The 20,849-nt window shown below is 38.2% G+C and overlaps 1 protein-coding gene across 2 annotated transcripts in view; it reads right to left on the bottom strand.

The window, feature by feature from the left end:
* Positions 1–19,141, bottom strand: part of fancl (FA complementation group L) — a 59,868-nt gene extending 40,727 nt beyond the window's left edge. For both annotated transcript variants that reach the window (XM_078793854.1, XM_058063624.2), the window contains exons 1-12: positions 18,871–19,141; positions 17,996–18,054; positions 17,344–17,404; positions 16,929–16,985; positions 16,303–16,400; positions 9,385–9,481; positions 8,075–8,143; positions 4,813–4,963; positions 4,517–4,600; positions 2,914–2,959; positions 2,311–2,392; positions 1,580–1,696 (exon numbers count right to left, since the gene is read on the bottom strand). In XM_078793854.1, coding sequence (XP_078649980.1) covers positions 1,580–1,696; positions 2,311–2,392; positions 2,914–2,959; positions 4,517–4,600; positions 4,813–4,963; positions 8,075–8,143; positions 9,385–9,481; positions 16,303–16,400; positions 16,929–16,985; positions 17,344–17,404; positions 17,996–18,054; positions 18,871–18,957 — 1,008 coding nt within the window. In that variant the 5' untranslated portion in view covers positions 18,958–19,141. The remainder of the gene's footprint in view (positions 1–1,579; positions 1,697–2,310; positions 2,393–2,913; positions 2,960–4,516; positions 4,601–4,812; positions 4,964–8,074; positions 8,144–9,384; positions 9,482–16,302; positions 16,401–16,928; positions 16,986–17,343; positions 17,405–17,995; positions 18,055–18,870) is intronic.
* Positions 19,142–20,849: the final 1,708 nt, after the last annotated feature.

Genomic DNA, 20,849 nt, shown 5'->3' with positions numbered 1-20,849 from the left:
GTACACCTCACTTAAAAAGGTCCATTCAAGCAATACCGTGTAAAGATTGCGCGTAAAAACCTCGCCATGTTTTCCGCGTGTTAACGAGTCGGTACTCGGGCCTGCAAATGAAGACGACCACGTCTACCACGCAAAAAGTCTACGAGGGCCTCAAGATTGGAAGGATGTGATGTGGAGGTCCTTAAAGGCATCAGGTGGACTGAGCAGAGTCCAAACAACCGCATCCAACATTCCGATTCTCTCCCCACGATCCTTCCCGAGCAAGCTAAACATCTGACCTCTGACCTCTAGACTTGACAACAAGACTTTGTACGTCGATGACGTCCACAGTGTGGCCTGTGGCACATTCACAAATATCATTTAAAAAAGAAATGGCAGCAAAAATTGAACAAAAATTTCCTGAAACCTCATGGGAATAAAGTCAAAATATTAAGTCAAGATAGTGGTCAACACCAAAAAGTCGTAATTTTTGAATAATATATATTTTAGTAGCACAAAGTTGAAACAAGAGTCTATTATTATAATTTAGAAATAATAATAAGACAAATATAATTATATATATATATATATATATAAATTTGAAATAATAAAGTCAAATATAATTGTTTATATATATATAATAATTTAGAAATAATAAAAAGTCAAATATAATTGTTTATATATTTATATATATTATAATAGAAATAATATATCGAAATAGAAATAATAAAAAGTCAAATATTGTTGATATAATGTAGAAATAATAAAGTCAAATATTGTTGACATACATTATAATTTAGAAATAATAAAAAGTCAAATATTGTTGATATATTATCATTTAGAAATAATAAAAAGTCAAATATTGTTTATATATAATTTAGAAATAATAAAGTCAAATATTGTTGATATACATTATAATTTAGAAATAATGAGTCAAATATTGTTGATATATATTAGAATTTAGAAATAATAAAGTCAAATATTATTGTTGATATATTATAATTTAGAAATAATAAAAAGTCAAATATTATTGTTGATACAATTTAGAAATAATAAAAAGTCAAATATTGTTGATATATTATAGTTTAGAAATAATAAAAAGTCAAATACATATAAGTAAAATATATATATATATATATATATATATATATAATATTTACTTAGAAAAAAATGGCCCACTTTTATAGCTCTATTATAGTGGCTAATTTTAGATTTTTTTATTTAATGCGCATCATATACATTTTTTAAATCCTCATGTGAAGTATTTATTTTAATAACAACTTGACAGGCACAAAATATCATGATATATATTGTATCGATATTCAATCTAAATATATCAGGATATGAGTTTTTGGTCCATATTATGTATATAGCCATAAAAAATGAATCACCAGTTACACTATGCACAATATCAATCTAAATAATTAAACCAATTAGTCGTTCATTACTTAGTGAAATATATTATTTGTCTTTACAAAGACAAAAACATGTTTTTTTTCTGATTTCTCAAATAAAAAAAACATGTAAGTAGAATAATGATGACTAAAATATTCCATATGTGTATATCCACATGGAGTGTACACTGTGTGTGTTTTAATACCTCGTACAGGCAGACCTGGTGGAAGGGCTGACCGCAGTGAGGGTCGCTGCATGCCTGGTCGGGGATGGCGGCTTCCAAGCGGTAGGCGTAGCAGATCCCACACTCAACACTGAATGTCTGCATAAACACGATATGGGAAATATTCAATATTATTTTTTTACCTTTAGAAAACGAGAAGATGATCCAGACAACCTTGCTTGTATTTTAGTGCAATAACAGATTTTCTTTGTTGCAGCTGTCGCTTAAACGAGGAATGCAGGTTAAGATACATAAAAAAAATGAACATCTGGTCAATTTTTTTTTTTTTAACTCTGAATACTAATGAAGTGAAGCATTAATCACTGCGGTGACAAAGCTTTCACGTCACCCAGTGACAGGAGGAGAGAATAAGCAGCAGAAAAAAAAAAGGATTGTTTTGTGTGATTAAAGTGATTGCAGAGTGCACAGGATTCGGCCATTTTGGTTCTTTTTAATGGTCCGATCTGTAAACAACCCAATTAGAGGAGAATCTTGCAGCCGCCGCTTTGGAAAACAAAATACAAAATGGAAACAGACACAATAAGAGACAATAGAGGATGTCCACCCCCTTAAGATTTCAAGCTCAAAGACACCCAAGTATGCATGTTTGGATGTGAAACACACACACACACACACACACACGGCTCCTTGAGGTAATCGTGATGGGAACGGACATGTTTGAAATGGAAAAGAGAGCAATTTTTGTGACATACAGATTTTTCGTGGGTGGCAGGTGACGGGAATTGGATCTCCAAAACATCCTGGAGGTTTTGCAAGACACCGGAGTCCGGGTTCCTGCCAGCAGACCACAGACAGCTCCTTCACACACTAATTAACCACATGCAAATGAGCCTGCAAAGACACCGGGGGATGATGAAGAGACTTTCACCCGTTTTAAAAAAAGAACCAGGGTGGGGAGAAGAGCAGCGTTTCTGCTGCCGTGTTCAATTTAAGAGTGTTAGAGTTACTTGACACGTGCCACGCGCTAAAGCAAATGGGTTTTGGTTTGTGATATTTTATTTTTTAATTAGGTGGCCCACATATGTCTGTGTGGAGTTAGCATGTAGCATGTTCGTATGTGTCCTGTGGTTGGCTGGGCCGCCTCATTACCTTTAACGGAAGTACAATGGCACTGTATCGAGGCCACTGAAATTGTCCAGTTCATTTTTCAGTTATTGTGTGATTCATTTCTTTATCGCCCCGGGACTAGTTCTCTCGTCTAGTTCCCGGACTAGTGATCTCACAAGATCTTGTGACACCCCCCCCATTAATGAAATACAGCATATAAAAACATCATATTGTGCAACATCTCTCACCACAAATGCATGTTGGTGTTCAGCTTATTCCTCAGCGGAGTGACAGCTGTAACAGACAAAGAGTTGGCAAATGATTATTGTGAAGAAAAGAAAAATCTACATTGATGGTATTGATTAAACTTTTATGATAAATAATTATAATAAAATTAAAATTATGAATTATAAATATTTATAAATAAATATTTAAATATATAAATAATATATATATATATAAATAAATATATATATAAAATATTTATAAATAAATTTATAATAAAAGTTTGTCTCGATACATTATGAGATGGACACATGCAGATGACTACTTCAATTTCACGTCATGCAAAAAGCAATATTTCTGCAACCCCTCATATTTGAGGTTCTCCGCCTGTCTAGCATCTCGGGTGGCTCCCGCGTCTTTCTCTTTAATATCATTTGAGTTGCATTGCTAGGCAACAAGCCGGGCTTTTCATGACCCTGGATTTATAGAAACAATGACAGACAATTGACGGGGAATTAAAGAGAATGCTTTCTGGGTGTCTCCGTGTTGGGACAGCGAGAATGAAAAGGTGCCAGTCTGAAAGCAAAGTGCTCTGACACGGGAGAAGACAATAGTCAACATAAGCGCCGCAGCTCAAATCTAAATATGAGGAAATCAAGGCGGCTGTCTTACTGATCTCATCTGAATAACAGTGAAGCACAAGCACATTGTTTTTTTTTTTTTTTATTACCTGACTTCATCCGTGGCTGCCAGCCTATTTTGGCAGTCAAGGCACACGACTACAGGGACCCACCCCCGTTACTGAAAACAATTCAATAATGAAATTAAAAATTGCCGCAAACATTGTGTGAAAAGGCTTGTTCCCACAATCGACGAGTTCAAGGACGCAAATTAAGAAAATAGAAGTAAAAGAAACAACAGCAAAAATTTAAGCATTATACTTCATTATATTTTGACCCGGATCGTCCCTGTCATTCCATATGAACAATTGTCGGAGTCTCATCCCCATCCCCCAACTGGATTTTTTTCCATTGACTTCCAGACTCAGAATGCACCCAGAAAGATGTTTCTCGATCCCAAGTGGACTGTTCAGTTTGTCTTAGAAGATGTTGCCCCGAGCAGGCTTCATCAGTTGGTACTCAAAGACTACTAGGTGGTGGTGGGGGGGGGGTGGACACACCGGTCAGACTAGACAAGATTAGAAAGCTCTAGTCGAAGAACTTGGTGCAAGAACCGATCTATTTATCCTCGAAGGACAAATGATGATCGCCGGTGATACAATGGTACGCCCCGGGGCCTGTGCCTGCGCCTGCCAGCAATGGTTATTGGGCGGCATCCCATTTGTTAGTATCCCATTCAAGTTCAACGATCGTCATGAACCCCCATGAAAACAAAGGTGGTTGGGCCTTGAGTCTCTTCCGAAATATACATTTAAACCATTAGCAGTAGTCCTGAAGTATACCGGACGTGACAAGATCAGAAGATGACCACACCACTGTATAAGCCGTAGGGTTCAAAGTTTGAGAAAAAAGTAACAGGTTATGCACCGAAAATTTTTGTACACACATTAATCATACACAAAATCACCCCCAATAAAACTGATGTCTGTTTGACGTCTCTGCCTACCGTGCTCAGCTCCCAACAGGCAGCATTCTGGTAGCATCTTTGGGTGTCTGGGATCCACGTCCACTTTAATGGATACATTATTTCCTGGAGAAACAAACATACTTACTCTTCCCACCTCTGTTGGTACACTGTAAACAATGTTAAGAAGCATTCATTGGGTGAACACCCAATAGTACCAATAGTATGTGTGCTGTGCACAATGGAACCACTGTTAGCGCCATTGATCTGTTCCCACATTGGTCCCACTCTGGATATCGTAACAATGGAAATGGAAATGATGACTTGAATCAACATACCGATAGCTATTCGCCTCATGGTGTCTGAGAGACTTGGCTTTTCTGGTTCCAGAATCCAGGTCTTTCTGTCAATCTCGTCAACAACATCCCAGAAGTCCGTCAGGGCCGCTATCACCAGCAGGAACTGGCTGTGGAGTTGGCTTAAAGAAGACTACAAAAACCATACAAAAACAATAAATTAATGCAAGTTAGCTGCGATTGGCTGTGCAAGGTGTGCCATGACTCTCGTCCGAAGACGGCTGGGATAGGATCCAGCATACCCCCGCAACACTAATTACGCTAAGCAGCAATAAAACTCAATCACGTGAAATGTTGGAATTAAAGCAAAAGGGAAACAAAACAGTACAGATAAAGGGAATATGGACATTGAACACAAAAACTACTTCCTAAAAACAACCACTGTCATGTACAAAAAGCACAAGGCAATTGTCCACACACACACATGAACAGAAGACGAATGAGAGCTGAGAACAGACAATATAAGTGAGAAAAGAAATTGGGGGTGCAGGGGGGTACTAAAAAATTATGGGTCATTGTGCCAGCACAGTGCACACAATTAAGCATCATCCAGGTGCTAAGAGGATCGGCAATTACAGGCCAATTAATGCCAGTGGGATGATTATGATTAGCGCTCAGGACAACTAAGCTAAGTCCAACTGAGGTAGATTTAAAAGACATATATATTTTACACACACACACACACATATACGTATATAGGCAGCCCTTTGTCACCAATTCTGTGGCTAATTTTCATGGACAGAATTTCTAGGCACGTCCAACGGGGCGAGGGAGTCCGGTTCGGGGGCCTTCGGATCTCATTTCTGCTATTTGCGGAGGAAGTGGTCCTGATGGCCTCTTTGGGCTGTGACCTTCAGCGTTTGCATCTGAGTGTGAAGCTTCTGGGATGAGACTCGGCACCTCCAAATCAGAGGCCCTCAGTCGGAAGAGGGTTGGGAATGAGGTCCTGCCCCAGGTGGGGAGTTCAAGTGTCTCGAGGTCTTGACACCAGGTAAATAAACACAAGACATCTACCAATGCTCCATGGAATGACACACTAATTATATAACATAACGTTAGCAACAATTTAACGAGCAGTTCAGCAATGCATTATGGGACTTAAAGAGCTGTGCGACAATTGGGAATTAGCAAGAGAATTACAGAGCCTACGACTATGTACCAGGTGTATACTAGCTCAGTTAGTACAGCACCCGGTTCTGGAGGGTGAGTTCAAGTCCAGCATCAAACCTCACGCTGCTACTTTATGTCATACTATAAATGAAAGTATATTACATCAGACAGAATACACTGTTCTCTTATCACTGCCACCTTTTAACTAATTAGGGAGCTGTACTGAGAATACAGGAAATGTTTTTGCTTCCCAAAGACTTGAAAATACTGGAGAAACTGATAATATTTATACCCTTTCTAATACCCTTTCTAGGGTCACGGGTATGGTGTCTTCGGCCAAGCGGTGAGGTACACTCTAAACTGCAGATTATCATTATTATCGTTATCATCATTATTATTATTATTATCATTATTATTAGCAGTAACAGCAAAAAATAGTATTACTGGTAGTAGAAAATTTGAATATGCATTCATTGTTAATTCCTGCACAGTTGCATGTCTTGCCCCTGCAACAGAGCAAGCAATAATTAGTCTTTCAAATGAACAGACAGACCGGCCCTTCCCCCTGCCCTACACACACACACTTGCCCATCACTCATGAGACAAAAAAAAATGCACTTTCCATAGATGCAAACACACACACACACACACACACACACACACACACACACACACACACACACACGCACTTCATGTTGTAGTGTGGGAGAGATCCATCACCAGCCCAGCAGGCAGACAAGCTCCATACGGTAGCGCTGTTCTAAGCTGGTCCTCACTGTACGCTTGCCATGTATCAGCACACACACACAAACACACACACAAGCTACGCTCTCTTTCTCATTTATCTGACTTTTGGTAAAGCACATCTTAATCCCTCCTACGATTTCTTAAAGGTCTTAGCAGGATGTTGTTGATATTTGACAGTAGTTTTTATGACAAAGCAGTCTAAAGACAATGACCAAGCCATGAAAGAGGCAAACCACATGGATGGAGTGTGGTAGGTTGCAAGCCTGTGTAGACGTTTGACCTGAAGCCGTTGTTAAAACATATTACTGCATACGTTTTTATATTACATTCAACTAATTAAGGACATTCATGCCATTTTCCAGGTATCAAGAATTCCCACTTTTCTTGACATTCCTGTTCAGTTTTTTCAAGGCTTTTATCAAGGCTTTCTCAACTCGTTTGGGACATTTAGCCTTCCCAGTACATTGCGCTATCATACTGTTAGCATACTAGTATTTTTTTTTTTTACTATTTTAATGGGTGGACACTGGACACATACAGCATTATTAACAGCAATATTATGTTGGGGATAGCATTCTAACATTAGCACATCATATTAGCATGTCATGTGGAAGAGTCAGAAGAGCAAGCAGTGGGTAACAATTTATCAGTCTACCAACTGTGTTTATTTTGTGTAAAACACATTATTTTGTGTAGCATTAAAGAGAGCAGGGTTACTAATAGCCGTTTCCCACCATAATTAGTGGCCAGATTAGACTTTACCGATGCTGTAGCTAAAATGCTAAAGCTACTTACCACGGAGAGACGTTTTGAAGTAACCTCTTTTCTTGAGAAACTTCAGACTCGACTAGAACAAATACGTCAGCATTTATTATCAACTCTTATACCGTTTGCAGTTAGTGGTCCAAACCAGAAGTCCTTTTAAGCACTCGCGAGTGTGACCAACCTCAGCGGAGTAGAGGTGCCCGGGGAAGGGCTGTGGGTGGAATACATTAAAACAGACCGTTTTCGCAGGAACCACAAAAAACAAAGAAATACAGCTGATGAGGTGCAGATTCTGGAAGAACTAGAAAGCTTTGTGAGCTGGTTATCATGTGGAGCTGCTCTATAGGAGTCCACAACTCAATACAAAGGTCAGACAAATTACCATAATAGGTCCCCTTTAAAATGACTTATTTTCTCTGATTATATTTACTATATATTGAGTAATAGGAGTGCAAAGGTGACTATAGGGATGCTATTTTATGTCTAATAATGGTAACAAAGGTTTGGCTTGCGACCAGTTCAGGGTGTACACAGCCTCTCGCGACAAAGACTGCTGGGATACCTCGAACCTTGTGAGGATAAGCGGTAGAAAATGGATGTTTTGTCAGAAACATGTGCTTACTTGCGGTGTCCATGTTAAGACCAGGGGAACAGGCAGGTCAGCTGTGCATTCTGGAGCCTCTGCTGGATACTGTAGATGGAGAAGATTGGACATTCTGGTACTCAAAACAGAGTCTGGAACATTATTTACTTTGGTTATGTTTTTTTTTTTAGGTTAGCCAATGATGCCACTGCCAAGAGAACACTTTTCAGCGAAACAATTCATAATGATGACTATGACTTGATCAGTATAAGTTCAACTTCCACTTCCTGTTTCCCTTTTGCTCACATTTCCCACATTCTTATATTATCCCTTCTTTGCCTCCTCTGTCACTTAAAGCCCCACGTGTCCGTGCCAGCACCCTGTCCTCTCTTGCTGTGTTTGGTGAAGAATGACCTGGCACTAGATCTGGTGGAAGCAGCTGGAAGGCAGGGAGAAATCCAAGTTATTTTTACAGTTCCGGGCCAGGTGGGCACCCACTGGGCTCTTAGCACTCTCTCTTGTCCCTGGTGGATGTCAACTGAGCTTAGCTCAACACAACCTCATAAAACTCTGAAGACACAAGAGGCAGTAGCTTAAGATTAGGGATGTCCGATGTTGACTTTTTGCCAACAACCAAATTGCATATTGAGTACCGTCCATTTTAGACTTTTGACTGATTTTTCAAGGCACACAGATTATTGTGTTCTTGGGCTAAGTAAAAATGGAACCTACCAAAAAAAGATTAGACCTTTTTCCTGTTCTTTAGTAATCAGCAGTAGAACATAGTTCAGTTCAGGAAATATCAATTCCCAACAAGAAAAGGGAGGAAAATAGCTTTTTGTGAAAAGATGCATTTCAAGCAGGGTTCGAGTAAAAAAAAAAAAATAGTAATGAATGAGTTAAGAGTATGTACTGTAACATTAATATTAACATATCTTTAGTATAATGGCAGGAGTTTGCTTCTATAGATGCAGTTAGCCTCTCTCTGTAGCAGCAAGCGATGATGAGCCAATGTAGATAAGAGTGTTTCTCTGTTCATAGAAGATAATTTTTTGTCATGTGGAGGTCTATATAGAGATGTTTTATCTGTGCTACATCTTCATCACAGTGGGTTATCATGTCTCTGTACACCCTCTCCGGTTTGCCCCAGATTTCAAAACCTAGATGTAAATCACAGATTTGCTATCAGCAAATTGAATGTCCTATATGAGTGAAGTGGCGCCTGCATTGGCTGAATACAAAGATCAAGCTGAACATGTTTCATGCAAGTACTGTATGTACATACGTATGTGCTGTATGTGTAACCTACTCATCAGAGCCAAGTGGGTGTTCTCATAAAAAGACACTACCTTAGACTTGAGGTTAATGGTGAGAATGTGTTGTCGTCCAGAAGAGTCCTCTGCTTTCAGCTTCAACATTTGAAACTGCGTGTCTATGAAAAGCAGCCTGCAGTTGGACACACACAGAAAACACATCAGAAATACTTCAACATCAAAAAAAATAACCTCAGCTGTCACGATATTATGCCGACACCTGAGCTGCACTCAAAATGATTTACTTATTTAAATCACTGTAAATTCTATGTGCAGTCAGTGCTAGATGTGTTCAACAAACACGTAGGTGTCCATCTGTAGACATCTGTGATGCTAGCCAACGGTTGGCTCATTTGTTAGTGGCACTTTATCAGCTTGTGTAATTCACTAGAGAATATTCACCAATGTTGATTTAGTAATGCTGCAAGTTGCATACTCTTTATACAGGACACATTTCTATAAATAAAATATTATTTTATTATTATTTTATTTATTATTTAAATATAGGTTTGCGTCAAATAGTACAGAATGTTGTACTAATAGTCAAATTTGGTCATGTAACAACTTTCACTTTAAGTGCTCTCAGCAACTTTGCCATTAAATTAACAGTTTTGCAATGTTATAGGTTCATGTTCTGCTGAAAAAACATTGAAAAAATAAATAAGTCAAAAACATTTTTGTCATAATATCTCACTGTTACTGTAAGCTAGCTGAAATTAACTGTGTGAGGTAGTTGTCTGGATCAAAAATCTACTTAAACCATCAAAAGATTCTGGATGGATGTGGCCCCCGGGCCGTAGATTACCTACCCCTGCTCTACGGGTAGTACTGGAGAGTGCTCCCTCCAGTGCCCCTCAGATTTGTACCTAGGTGGTGCTTTGTTATTGGATGCCTGTGTCCGTCACAGACTGCCCATAACGAACACCATGTTCTAGCGTAACCGTCCACAGGTACAGTTGACTTTGTGGTCATGTCGGACATCGTACTTGTCGCCATATGTTTTGGACTTTGAGAAGGCATACAAACGTGTTCCGTTGTGAATTCTGTGAGGAGTACTCTAGGAGTATGAAGAGTTTTTCATTGGTAGAAATATGTCCAGTTAGGGTTAGATATATCCAGTTAGATAAGATGTAGAAAACGGATGGATGGATGACTGTAGACCAGTTTTTACAATTCTATGCAGAACATGAATTAGGCACCTTCTTTTGCTCCAATATGGTGGTGACACTGATGTATGTATGATTCGTTGAATGTTTAATGCGGCATCTACATCACACTTGATGGCCTAAGCACAGAAACTCACTCATAATGTTTCAATAAAGCTACAGTTAAATAAAAAAAAACAAACTCTGATATCCGCAACAAGTCCCCGCTGAACCCATCACAGAGCGCATGGCCTGAAACTTGCAGATTGTCCTGCACTGAATTACACTAATCAGTCAAGTTAATGCTACACATTGTGGAGGTAACGTCATTGTCATTGTAGGCGGAATTCCTTAACGTAACTAAATGTGAGCTGCAGCAGTGACAGATTTGTGTTTGTAGCTGCCTTTCGGACGGCCGGAAAGTTAAGTCCTTCCCCTCCCACTCAAGCTTGGCCTCGTGGTGGTGCGAACAGCACAGATGCAAAGTGCATCCATGGGCATCGCGTCATTACATGATTTTTTTCTGGTAAAGACTCCGCAACCAATTGAAAACACCTTTGCAACCCAAGAGACCCAACAGTTGAGAATCATTGCTATGTACTGTTGTGGAAAAAATTAAGATCAATTCGCTTGTACTTGATGAATTGCAGCCTTTGTTATAATTCGATCTGCAGTTAATGTTGTATTTTTTACAAATCAATCCTCATGCCTGCCGGATCCTTGTGCACTGGTGTCCCCACCCCATCGATGTGGGAGCAGAAACGGGAGGTTACAGAGAGTGTCCAAAGACTACATTCAGAGGATACGTATAGTCAACGCCTTCAGGAAGGATCTAGAAGAACAAAAATGGGAGTGTGTGTACAGTGCTAATGAGCTTTCTAAATATTATATGAACCTGTATGATAAGAACTGTCCCTTGAGAAAAATGTCTAAGAAGCAAAAGACCAGCCATGGATGACAAAAGGACTTAAAAATGCTTGAACACATTATACAGGAAATTCAGACTTAAAAAGACTTAAAAATAAAATAAGTTGACTGTAAAAAGGAATATTACAGTCAATTATTAGATAAAAATAAAAACATTAGAGCAACCTGGGGCATCTTAAACAGTATTATTAGGAAACACCGATAATGACCATATGACTGAAATAGTTGAAAACTTCAACAACTACTTTGTAAATATCGTTCCACAACTGCAAGAAGGAATTCCAAAATTCTGGACAAGGAAGGAAAGGAATGAAATGTCAGAAATGAATCCCAAGTTTCTCACTGATGTGACAAAAAAAATGAAATCATTGATATTGTCATATTGTCACTCATTATAAAGCAAAACTATCAAGTGATTGTGTGACTGATTACATGTGACGTACCCCAGGGGTCAATACTGGGACCAAAACTGTTCAAATTGTATATAAATTAGAGCATATATATCTACTATATATATTTTGTAAGGCAGGGGTCCCCAACAACCAGGCTCGGGGAAACTTTCAGGTAAAAAAAACTTTTGAAGTAAATAATTAATTAGATATTTGCAGCAAATTGTACGTATATGTTTTGCCAATGTGCTGAAAATCTTTCCCAGCTGTAAATTAGCTAGAAACTACAGCTGCGATAAGTCATCGAGTTAAGTTAAGTAGAGTCAGTTTCAGGTAGGTAGGTAAGTAGGTAGGTAAATAATTTATTCATCCAGTTGTTCCAACATACTTCATAGAAGTAGAATATAAAAAAAATCATCATCCATGTAATGTAAATAAATACATAAATAAAACCTAAAGAAAAAAGCTCATGCATCTTTAGATGACTTTATGGTTCCAAGCTCTTCTCGGCCAATAAATTAGACGCCTCTTTCCTGAGCTGATTACCACATGAGGCGAAGGACACTGCACTGATCATGCACCGGCACTACCGTCAGATTTACTGTTCAGCTGCCACCTTTCCAGTGCGGTTTCCACTCTACTGAAACTTCAAGACAAAAGACTGATCTAAGTGAAATGACTAGTAGAGTCCTCCATCAGATTTACAGTACATTACAACACACGCTCTGTGCTGAGCCTGATGTGGCTGTATATCTGCCGAGGATTTATGGAGTATGTTAGATAGAAGTGATGGGAGCAGTGTCCTCAGGGATGACACGCGTACACACACTTAGAAAAGTGATAGAATGATGGCAAACAATGTCCACGGCGAATGGCTCATAAATGTAACCGCTCAATTGCAATCAAACACAAATGAAGGGCATTCCTCTTGAAGTCTCTTCATACAAATACTGTACATAATGGACGGCTTTGACTCGCGTATTGCTCCTCCTTTCCACTCGTCCATCCTTATCTTCAAAAACAATCATCTTTCTGTAATTTCCACATATCCTTCCCATTGCCGTGCTTTGACACTGATAGCTCTGCAAGATGCCAACAGTGAATAAGTAAATATATTCAAGTGGCTGAAGAGCTAACATTATATCCTTGAGTACTTACATACAACTGTATAGTACAATTAAAAACAACATGATGGTTAACAGCTTGAAATAGACAAATCTGTCAAGCGAGAACAGTTACTAGACGTACAAAGTCACAAGCGTGCAAAAAAAGCAGCCACTAGAATGTATTATTGAAATAATAAGCCAAAAACTTACCACTTCCAAGTAATGGGAGGAGAATTATGTCCTCTCAGACATGCCATGGCGGACTTAATCTAATCTAATCTAATGTAATGCAACATTACTGACAGCTACTGACCAGAATATTACATACAACATTTTTGTCTTTTTCTTTGTGAGGGAGCGATGAGTGACAACTGTACAACTGTACTTAGTTCCATTAGTGCCATTTTTCTGCTTAAAAATGTCTAACTTAGACAACAAATATGCAACATTTGCTTCAATACGCTTATTTTTCACTAATAGGCCGCATTCAACCACAAAACTTCATGATTTTTAACTGTCAAAAACTATAATCTGTAAAAAGCAACATTATCGAATTAACTATGAGCTAACATAAAATTGAGGTTTAGTTTTAGATACATTATATCAATAATGGAAAAAGAATTTCCAACAGTTTCACCTTCTCTCGTCACATGCATGCTAGCAGGGACGAGTTACTATCCCTCTTTGGCCATGATGGAAACAGCGTGAGAAGTCAGACATCATGCTGAGAAGACTGATGAGAGCATCTCATTTGCAAATCCACAGCCAAGTGAGCAGCTTTCAGTCCGAGCGACATGCACGTGTGCCTGGGTGGAGTATGCTGTGAAAAACCGTGCTTTCGCTCTACCGGGACTGGCATTTGAAATTTAACATATGACTCATTTCTTCCGCCCTGGTTGTCTATAGTATGTGCATTGTGATTGGCTGGCAACCAGTCCAGGGTGTACCCCGCCTGTCGCCCAAAGACAGCTGGGACTGTTCAACTTTATTCTACTATTTGACAATACACTCACTAATGTATCTGAATTGAACAGCTGGACAATTTCGCCATCAAAGATGCCGGGTTCCCTTTCGTTGTTATGGCGGTCCATCTTGTTGTCAGGTGGCTGTTCAGCAATGACGCCGGTTTTCGAGAAAGCTCGGACAGCAGTTAAAGCAGATAACTTAACCCAAACATCCACAACTCATTCACATACGGTGGTGTCACTCGCCTGGCACGGCCTCCCAGTCTTAGTGAAGGTGCGTTCGCCATCTTTCATCCATCACTGTCACGCCGCTCAACTTCACTTTGAACACTCAGTTTACACCAATGTAAAGCGGTCTGAGTTATTTTGTTAATCCTCCTGGAATGATGGTACGCTCCGAATTAATTTGGTATTTCAGAGTAGCGGAGAGATGGGTGCAATGTTGTTTTACAGACCTGAATGAAAAGCAGGTTTGCAGGTGCCTCATGTAGTCATGGGGGGCTCCCTTGGCGCCCGTATTGTCTATACGATATGAAAGCGGAACATAACATTTTGACAAAAAGATATTTGACTTACGTCACTGGTGAAATTTACAGGATCAGTTGTGTTCTATAAGGAAGAACTGCCAATTATTTACAATCCTTATGCGAAACATCAACATATTTCTTTCCCTTTTCTGTGCATACTCGTGGGAGAATAAAATGAAACTTTGTTTCTGATATTGATCAATCAAAGACTTCAATAAAAGGTACAAAAAGTGGAGTAAAGTGACAGTGTGAAAGTTGTAACACTGTAATAAGAAGAGGAAATGCTGCCAAGGGACCGACCAAAAGACGTGGCCTGCCCACTGTGCCTGTCATGAAGGCTTCATCTTCCACCAAGTGATGGTGGCCATTCTACTTGACCTCATGTTCCATTCATTAGTACATGGCTTGCCTTTTTCCACCAATTAACATGACCACTCTCAAAATGCACAAATGCAGACACAGGTTCAAAGTAAGAAAGCGATCCAGCACCAGAGAGTGCGACTCATTTACCTCAGCCAATCAGCAGACAGAATTCCGTCTAAAAAGCCCCGGTGGCTATTATCATGGCCCGTGCTATTAAGACGCTAAGCGAATCTCAAGTGCTTTGGACATTGAGGCCTGATGTGTATAATGCCTCCTTACCATGAGGCTGCAGTGAAAATCCAACATTTCTTCACCCTCCCTCTGCTATTAAAACCTGAGGGTCTTCAATTAGAGCTATTTGCATTTTACTAATGTCATAATTGTAGCAGTGGTTATTAACAGCAAAGTGGAACATGAGTGTAGTAGTCAAGGCTTTATGCGGGTTCGAGGAGAAGTCGTATTACTACTCTCCTCCTCCGTGCTTCCTGACAAGAATGAGAGGATCCTGACAGTTCTTCAATACAACTTGGATTTAACTATAACTATAAGTCAACAACTAAAAATAAGGATGTAATTACTACATGGCTGTTGTTAGTTTGAAGTTATGTTGTTGCAGACCATCCAATTAGAACAGCGTTCGGTGAGAAAACATTAGTGGATGCTACTTCCATTACATTGCACCTTCTCACAGTTACATAAGAAGCTGGGTAGTCAGAAACCTGTGGCTCTGGACCCGCATGCGGTTCTTCTGCTTCTGTGTTGAGCTTTATGCTCCCTGCGTTGAGCTGGTAATTTTTTTGACACCCTAGTAGGAGAAATGTAAATTAAAAATAAACAAAACATGCATTTGTTGCAAAGTAGTGGCAACAAAGATGGGGAATACAACCAACATGCATAAACGCCTTAAACACAACTATCCTGTCCGATTTTTCCCAAATGGAAAAAAAAACTGCTGCTCGAGGTGCAGCAGAGCCTCCGTCCCGACAGTCAGTTCTTACTGAGGTGCTTCGTCAGCAAAGTAAATGCAAACAAAACAGCGCAAAATAGTCCACACTCAAGGACAAAATTGTTCTCTGAATGTTCCTGTAAAGGAATAATACCCAATGTTCATTATTTATTGTTGTTGTCTTGTAATTCTGCTTGTGATTTTTATTTAAGAGCAATATTTGCTAAATATTCAATTCATTTAGTCAATTTTATTTTCACAATTTCTATGTTAAGTACTCTTGAGAAATTAGTTCATTGCTTTTGATGCAGTGTACTGACATTATCATGACATTAATGAAAAAATGGTCTCAAGTAATGTTGACAATAATATTATTTATCGGCAAGAATTTGTAAGACACTTATCAACCAGCAAAATTTGCCTAAATTGGATATCTTAAAAGCTAATGTGGAGCATCTCTAAAAAGAAATACCAGAAGAAAACCCGAACAGCAAATAAACATGCCTGTCAAGCTTAATAACCTCAGAATTTGACAATAATTACTTTTTTTTAGGCTTGTTGTGCTTTATCTCAGAGACTCACTTACTTGTCCCACCCAAGGGTCTCCATTTCCAAAATGAGTTGGGAGTAGTACTGTGGAGGCGGAATAGAGTAGCACTCAGGAAGGCACTTAATGCCCACTTCCTGCAATAACAGAGACAACAACATGATTGCATTACAGAGAACGCAACACAAATAACTTCCAAAACGATTCAAACAAAACAAACAAGGACAAGTCATCCCTCATTCATCGCGTTAATTAGATATTACTGTGTTGTGAAATCATTCAAACCTGAAATAAAAACCCATTGTTCTGGCAATCAAGTCTGGTGCTTGTGTGTCACAGCTAGGAAACCCGAGTTCCATTATTAATGGAACATTATTAATGGATAATGGATTAATTAATCCATTATCATGACAGGCCCACTTATCACATATCTTCTAAAGGCCTTATATTTGTATTTAAGTTAATTTGGTCATTTTTATGCTTGAAAATGCTTAATTTAAGCAAAAAGAAAAAAATCACGATATCACAAACCGGAATGATTATTTAATTAATATATTTTTTTTTAACAAAAAAGCACAAAAAAGAGCACAGTAATCCTGAGGGATTTTCCTAAGCCAACAATGTCAACAGAGCATCATTAACAAATATATCATTGCCCTTCTTACCAAGACAGTCTTCAGTTCCACAATGAACGTGATGAGATCAGTCGACTGATGTAGCCTCTACAAGAGAGAAAAGAGACATGAATAGGATGATAAAGTGACATTATTATTTATTTTTTTTTTTACTCCTGCCAACCATTCAAATCAAACACGTTTGTGATTAATGGAAGCTGCCATCTCCTTTAATAATTAATAATAGCTTCAAGGCTGCAAAAATAATGAACTTTGCAGCCCAAGGTGAAATATCAATCTCATGCAAATAACCCAGAGGGCCCACATAACAAATAGACATTTTCCAGGTGCTGTTAATTAAATAGTGAAAAATATTGTTCTCCTCTTATGAGTGCAGCACGGCTGATGGGTGCAAAGGAACAATGCCAGGTATGATACAGTCAACACAAAAGAACCAAAGGATTACCTGTTTTACTAGGTCTTCATACCCACGCAACAGTTGTTTTAACTTCCAGCAGCAATGCAACCTGCAAGAAGCAGAATATACATTTATTGCAGTTACTTGGTGGGCGTTGGATTGTTCCATTCATACTGATACAAACAATAATAAGCACTTTCATTATTTTCATTAATGCAGCAATATGACTATCTGAAAATGGTGAATAAAACAATACAACTAGTGGTGGCCTAAGAGTTTTGCATGGTGCACTACGGTACTGTGTGTGTGTGTGTGTGTTTGTGGTGACCCACAACAGTTAAAGACATTTAGCTGATGAGTTGTTTCCTCGTTAAAATGAGTTCTGTCTTGAATTCAATCGTGTTTCTCGCCTTCTTTATCAAATTTCTGGCAACTTTTTCTGGCCCGACGGTTGGCTATTTAGCAGTCTCACTCAAAAACAAAAATGCAAAGACAGTGAGTCAATAAAGGAGCGAATGGTTTGGGGACTTGACTACAAAGAGTGACACAATACAGGGCAAACAGAATAGTTTGCGACGCACAATAATGTACAATAACCAGGACAGTGCATGAAAAGAAGGGCAAAATTTTCACACAAACAAAAACTAATCATACCGACAATCAAACTGACCGCTGTGTGGTGTGTGCATATGTATTATACTTGGCCTTTCTGAGTTGGCGATCAGGTGGTAGCTGTACTCTCAGTCTGAGGTCTTTCTCCTGTATCAAAAAAAAAATGTAATAAAAAAAGTTTCATTCATTTAGTTGAATACACTTTTGTCATCCTCAGTGTCATTGACATTATTGATGACCATTCAGAGTGTGACAATATCTCGAAATGATGATATACCGAGATATTTTATCTCCCGATCCTTCATTGATATGTGCCCACCAAGTATGAATACCTTCGGGATAGGCTCCAGCACCCCTGCGACCCTCGTGAGGATAAGCGGTATAGAAAAAGAATGAATATCATATAGCAGACAAACACACTGATGTATGAGAAGTGAAATAAAGTTTATATGATTTACATTAAGTGTGCAATAATTATTTAAACAAAAGTAGGTAGGTGCATATATTAGGGCACCTTTTTTTTTTTTTATTTGAACACTATCCATCTTCTAACACTTATCCACTATCCCAGCTGTCCCAACTGACTTCAGGGCAGAAGTACTCAAACCTTACATAACATTTACAGTATACACAATAATAGCTGTAAAGTAAAGAGTGGTCAATAGTTGCCAAATCAGACACTTTGGCCTTCAAAATACAAGCTCTAGCGTCACCGCTGTGCATTAAACACATTGACATACATATACTTTATCATATCATGTATTATCAGAGGTAGCATAGATTGTGGTAATAGCCAATACAAAACGATGAAACTGAATGTGTAGCATCATCAGTCATCAACATTATTTAACGTGAAAGTAAATGGAATTGGAACACCTTTACTCGTATAAATATGGTAATATTGACAAGTTGGGTATATTCACTTGGGCTCTTTACAATATTTACTTATTCATATTCGCTTACCTGGACGGTGATGAATCCGTCATATACTGTTTTTTCCACATTTAATGGTAAGAGCAGTGGGTTGTCTTTTACCATTACAGACGCCATTACGGTAACTTTTAGTACAACGTAAGGCTGTTCTTGAGGTATACTTAGCAGTAGCACGATAGTCTGGATAAGAAGTAATCCTTTATTGACCGACACTTTCTGGTTAACTGATAAAATACACAAGTAAAACTACAGCTAGCATGTAGCGAACCAAACATCCGCCTCCCGCCATGAACGTCAAAACAGTCACGTCACCAAGGTGCGTTCAGGAACTCCTGGGAAAAAATAGTTTTCATACAAGTCATCAAGTCTGACTCTACCATTTCAAAGCAGGGCAATTTTTCTTATTTAATTTCTCTATTAAACCAGCGTTTCTGGTAAATTGATAAATAAATTTAAAAAATTAAAATATGTTTTAAAATATTATTTAAATATATATATTTAAATATAAATATATTTATTTATTATTATAATATATTTAAATATTTAAAATATTTTAAAATATTATTTATTATTATTATTTATTATTATTTCCCTCCCTTATATTGTTAAGGCTTAGCAAGCAACATTATTAGTGTTATTATAATCATCATTATTATTATTATATATATGCCCACCCCACATTACAATTGGCAGAGGTGGACAACAGACTGGCAAAGGCAAGTAGTGCTTTTGGCAGGCTGCGTCTGGAACAACAACCACCTGAAAAAAGCCACATAGATCCGTGTGTACAGAGACGTGGCACTAACCACCCTCTTGCATGGCTCTGAGTCGTGGGTCACTCACAGACACCACCTACGACTCCTGGAACGTTTCCATCCACTGCATCGACTGCAGGTATGTCACAAATGATGAAGTGCTTCAACAAGCGGGGGTCACCAGTGTCGAGGCCATGCTAATGATAACACAGCTACCCACGGAAGGGAACGTTTCCAGGTTGGAGGATCACCGCCCACCCGAGATCATCATCTATGGTGAACTCTCCACCGGGCACCAAAGAAGAGGTAAGGGAGGCGAACACACTTAAATATTTGTTGGCGAAGTTTGCCAAGAGTGAGAGAGTGATATAGAGAAATATTATTCAGTATGGAGGAAATGAAACAATAACAATATAACAAAAAAAGCTGCAAGTATGGGTAGGAGCGCACATGTCATCATTCGTTACCATTGATCTTTTTTTTTTTAAACCTGGTTATTTTTTCATGACACAACAGAAATTTATGTGAAAGTATTTGTATGGATATTTAATTAGAAGTACTTACACAATGCAACATTTATTTCAGTAATGGCATTGTTAATACATTTGATAGCCTGTAAAGTCATCAACAACTCTGACTTTCCATAAATTCAGCTAATTTCAGCTGATTTTAGGTGGGAGGCGAGGTATACCGCGCATTTCTATAAATAATTTCTAATAATAATAATAATACATTTTATTTGTATAGCGCTTTTCAAAATACTCAAAGACACTTTACAGAAGAATGGAGTTGAATAAAAGCAAGTAAAGAGAGTAAAAGATACGTTAAAATACAACATTCGTTCGTTAATACACAGTTAAAACATGAGAAAAAGCGGGTTGGGGCAAAATAATAAATAAAAAAATAAAATAAAATAAAATAAAATAAAATAAAATAAAAATAAAAAAAATAAAAATAAAAACATAAAATAAAATAAAAATACAATAAAAATAAAAATACAAATACAAATACAAATAAAAATAAAAATAAAAGCTCAATACAGAAGGATTCAGTTCTACAAGGGATAGCTGACAACCCTACTGTCATATGTCATGCAGCAACCTCATTTGCCATGTATTAAATTACCTTCGCAAATCACCAAGTCTGAAACCTGGAGTTAATTCCAAAAAACATTTTTACAGAAATATTTCCAATACAATATCCTTCATATCCTTATTTAGCTCACATTCCACCCTAAAGGTGGAACCAGAGAAG

Source organism: Doryrhamphus excisus, linkage group LG10 (assembly GCF_037039965.1).
Source record: "Doryrhamphus excisus strain RoL-2023G ecotype Guam linkage group LG10, RoL_Dexc_Guam_v1.1, whole genome shotgun sequence".
In the NCBI taxonomy this organism is placed as follows: Eukaryota; Metazoa; Chordata; class Actinopteri; order Syngnathiformes; family Syngnathidae; genus Doryrhamphus; species Doryrhamphus excisus.
Note: the sequence above shows the minus strand (reverse complement) of the source record. Positions and strands in the feature narration are given on the sequence as shown.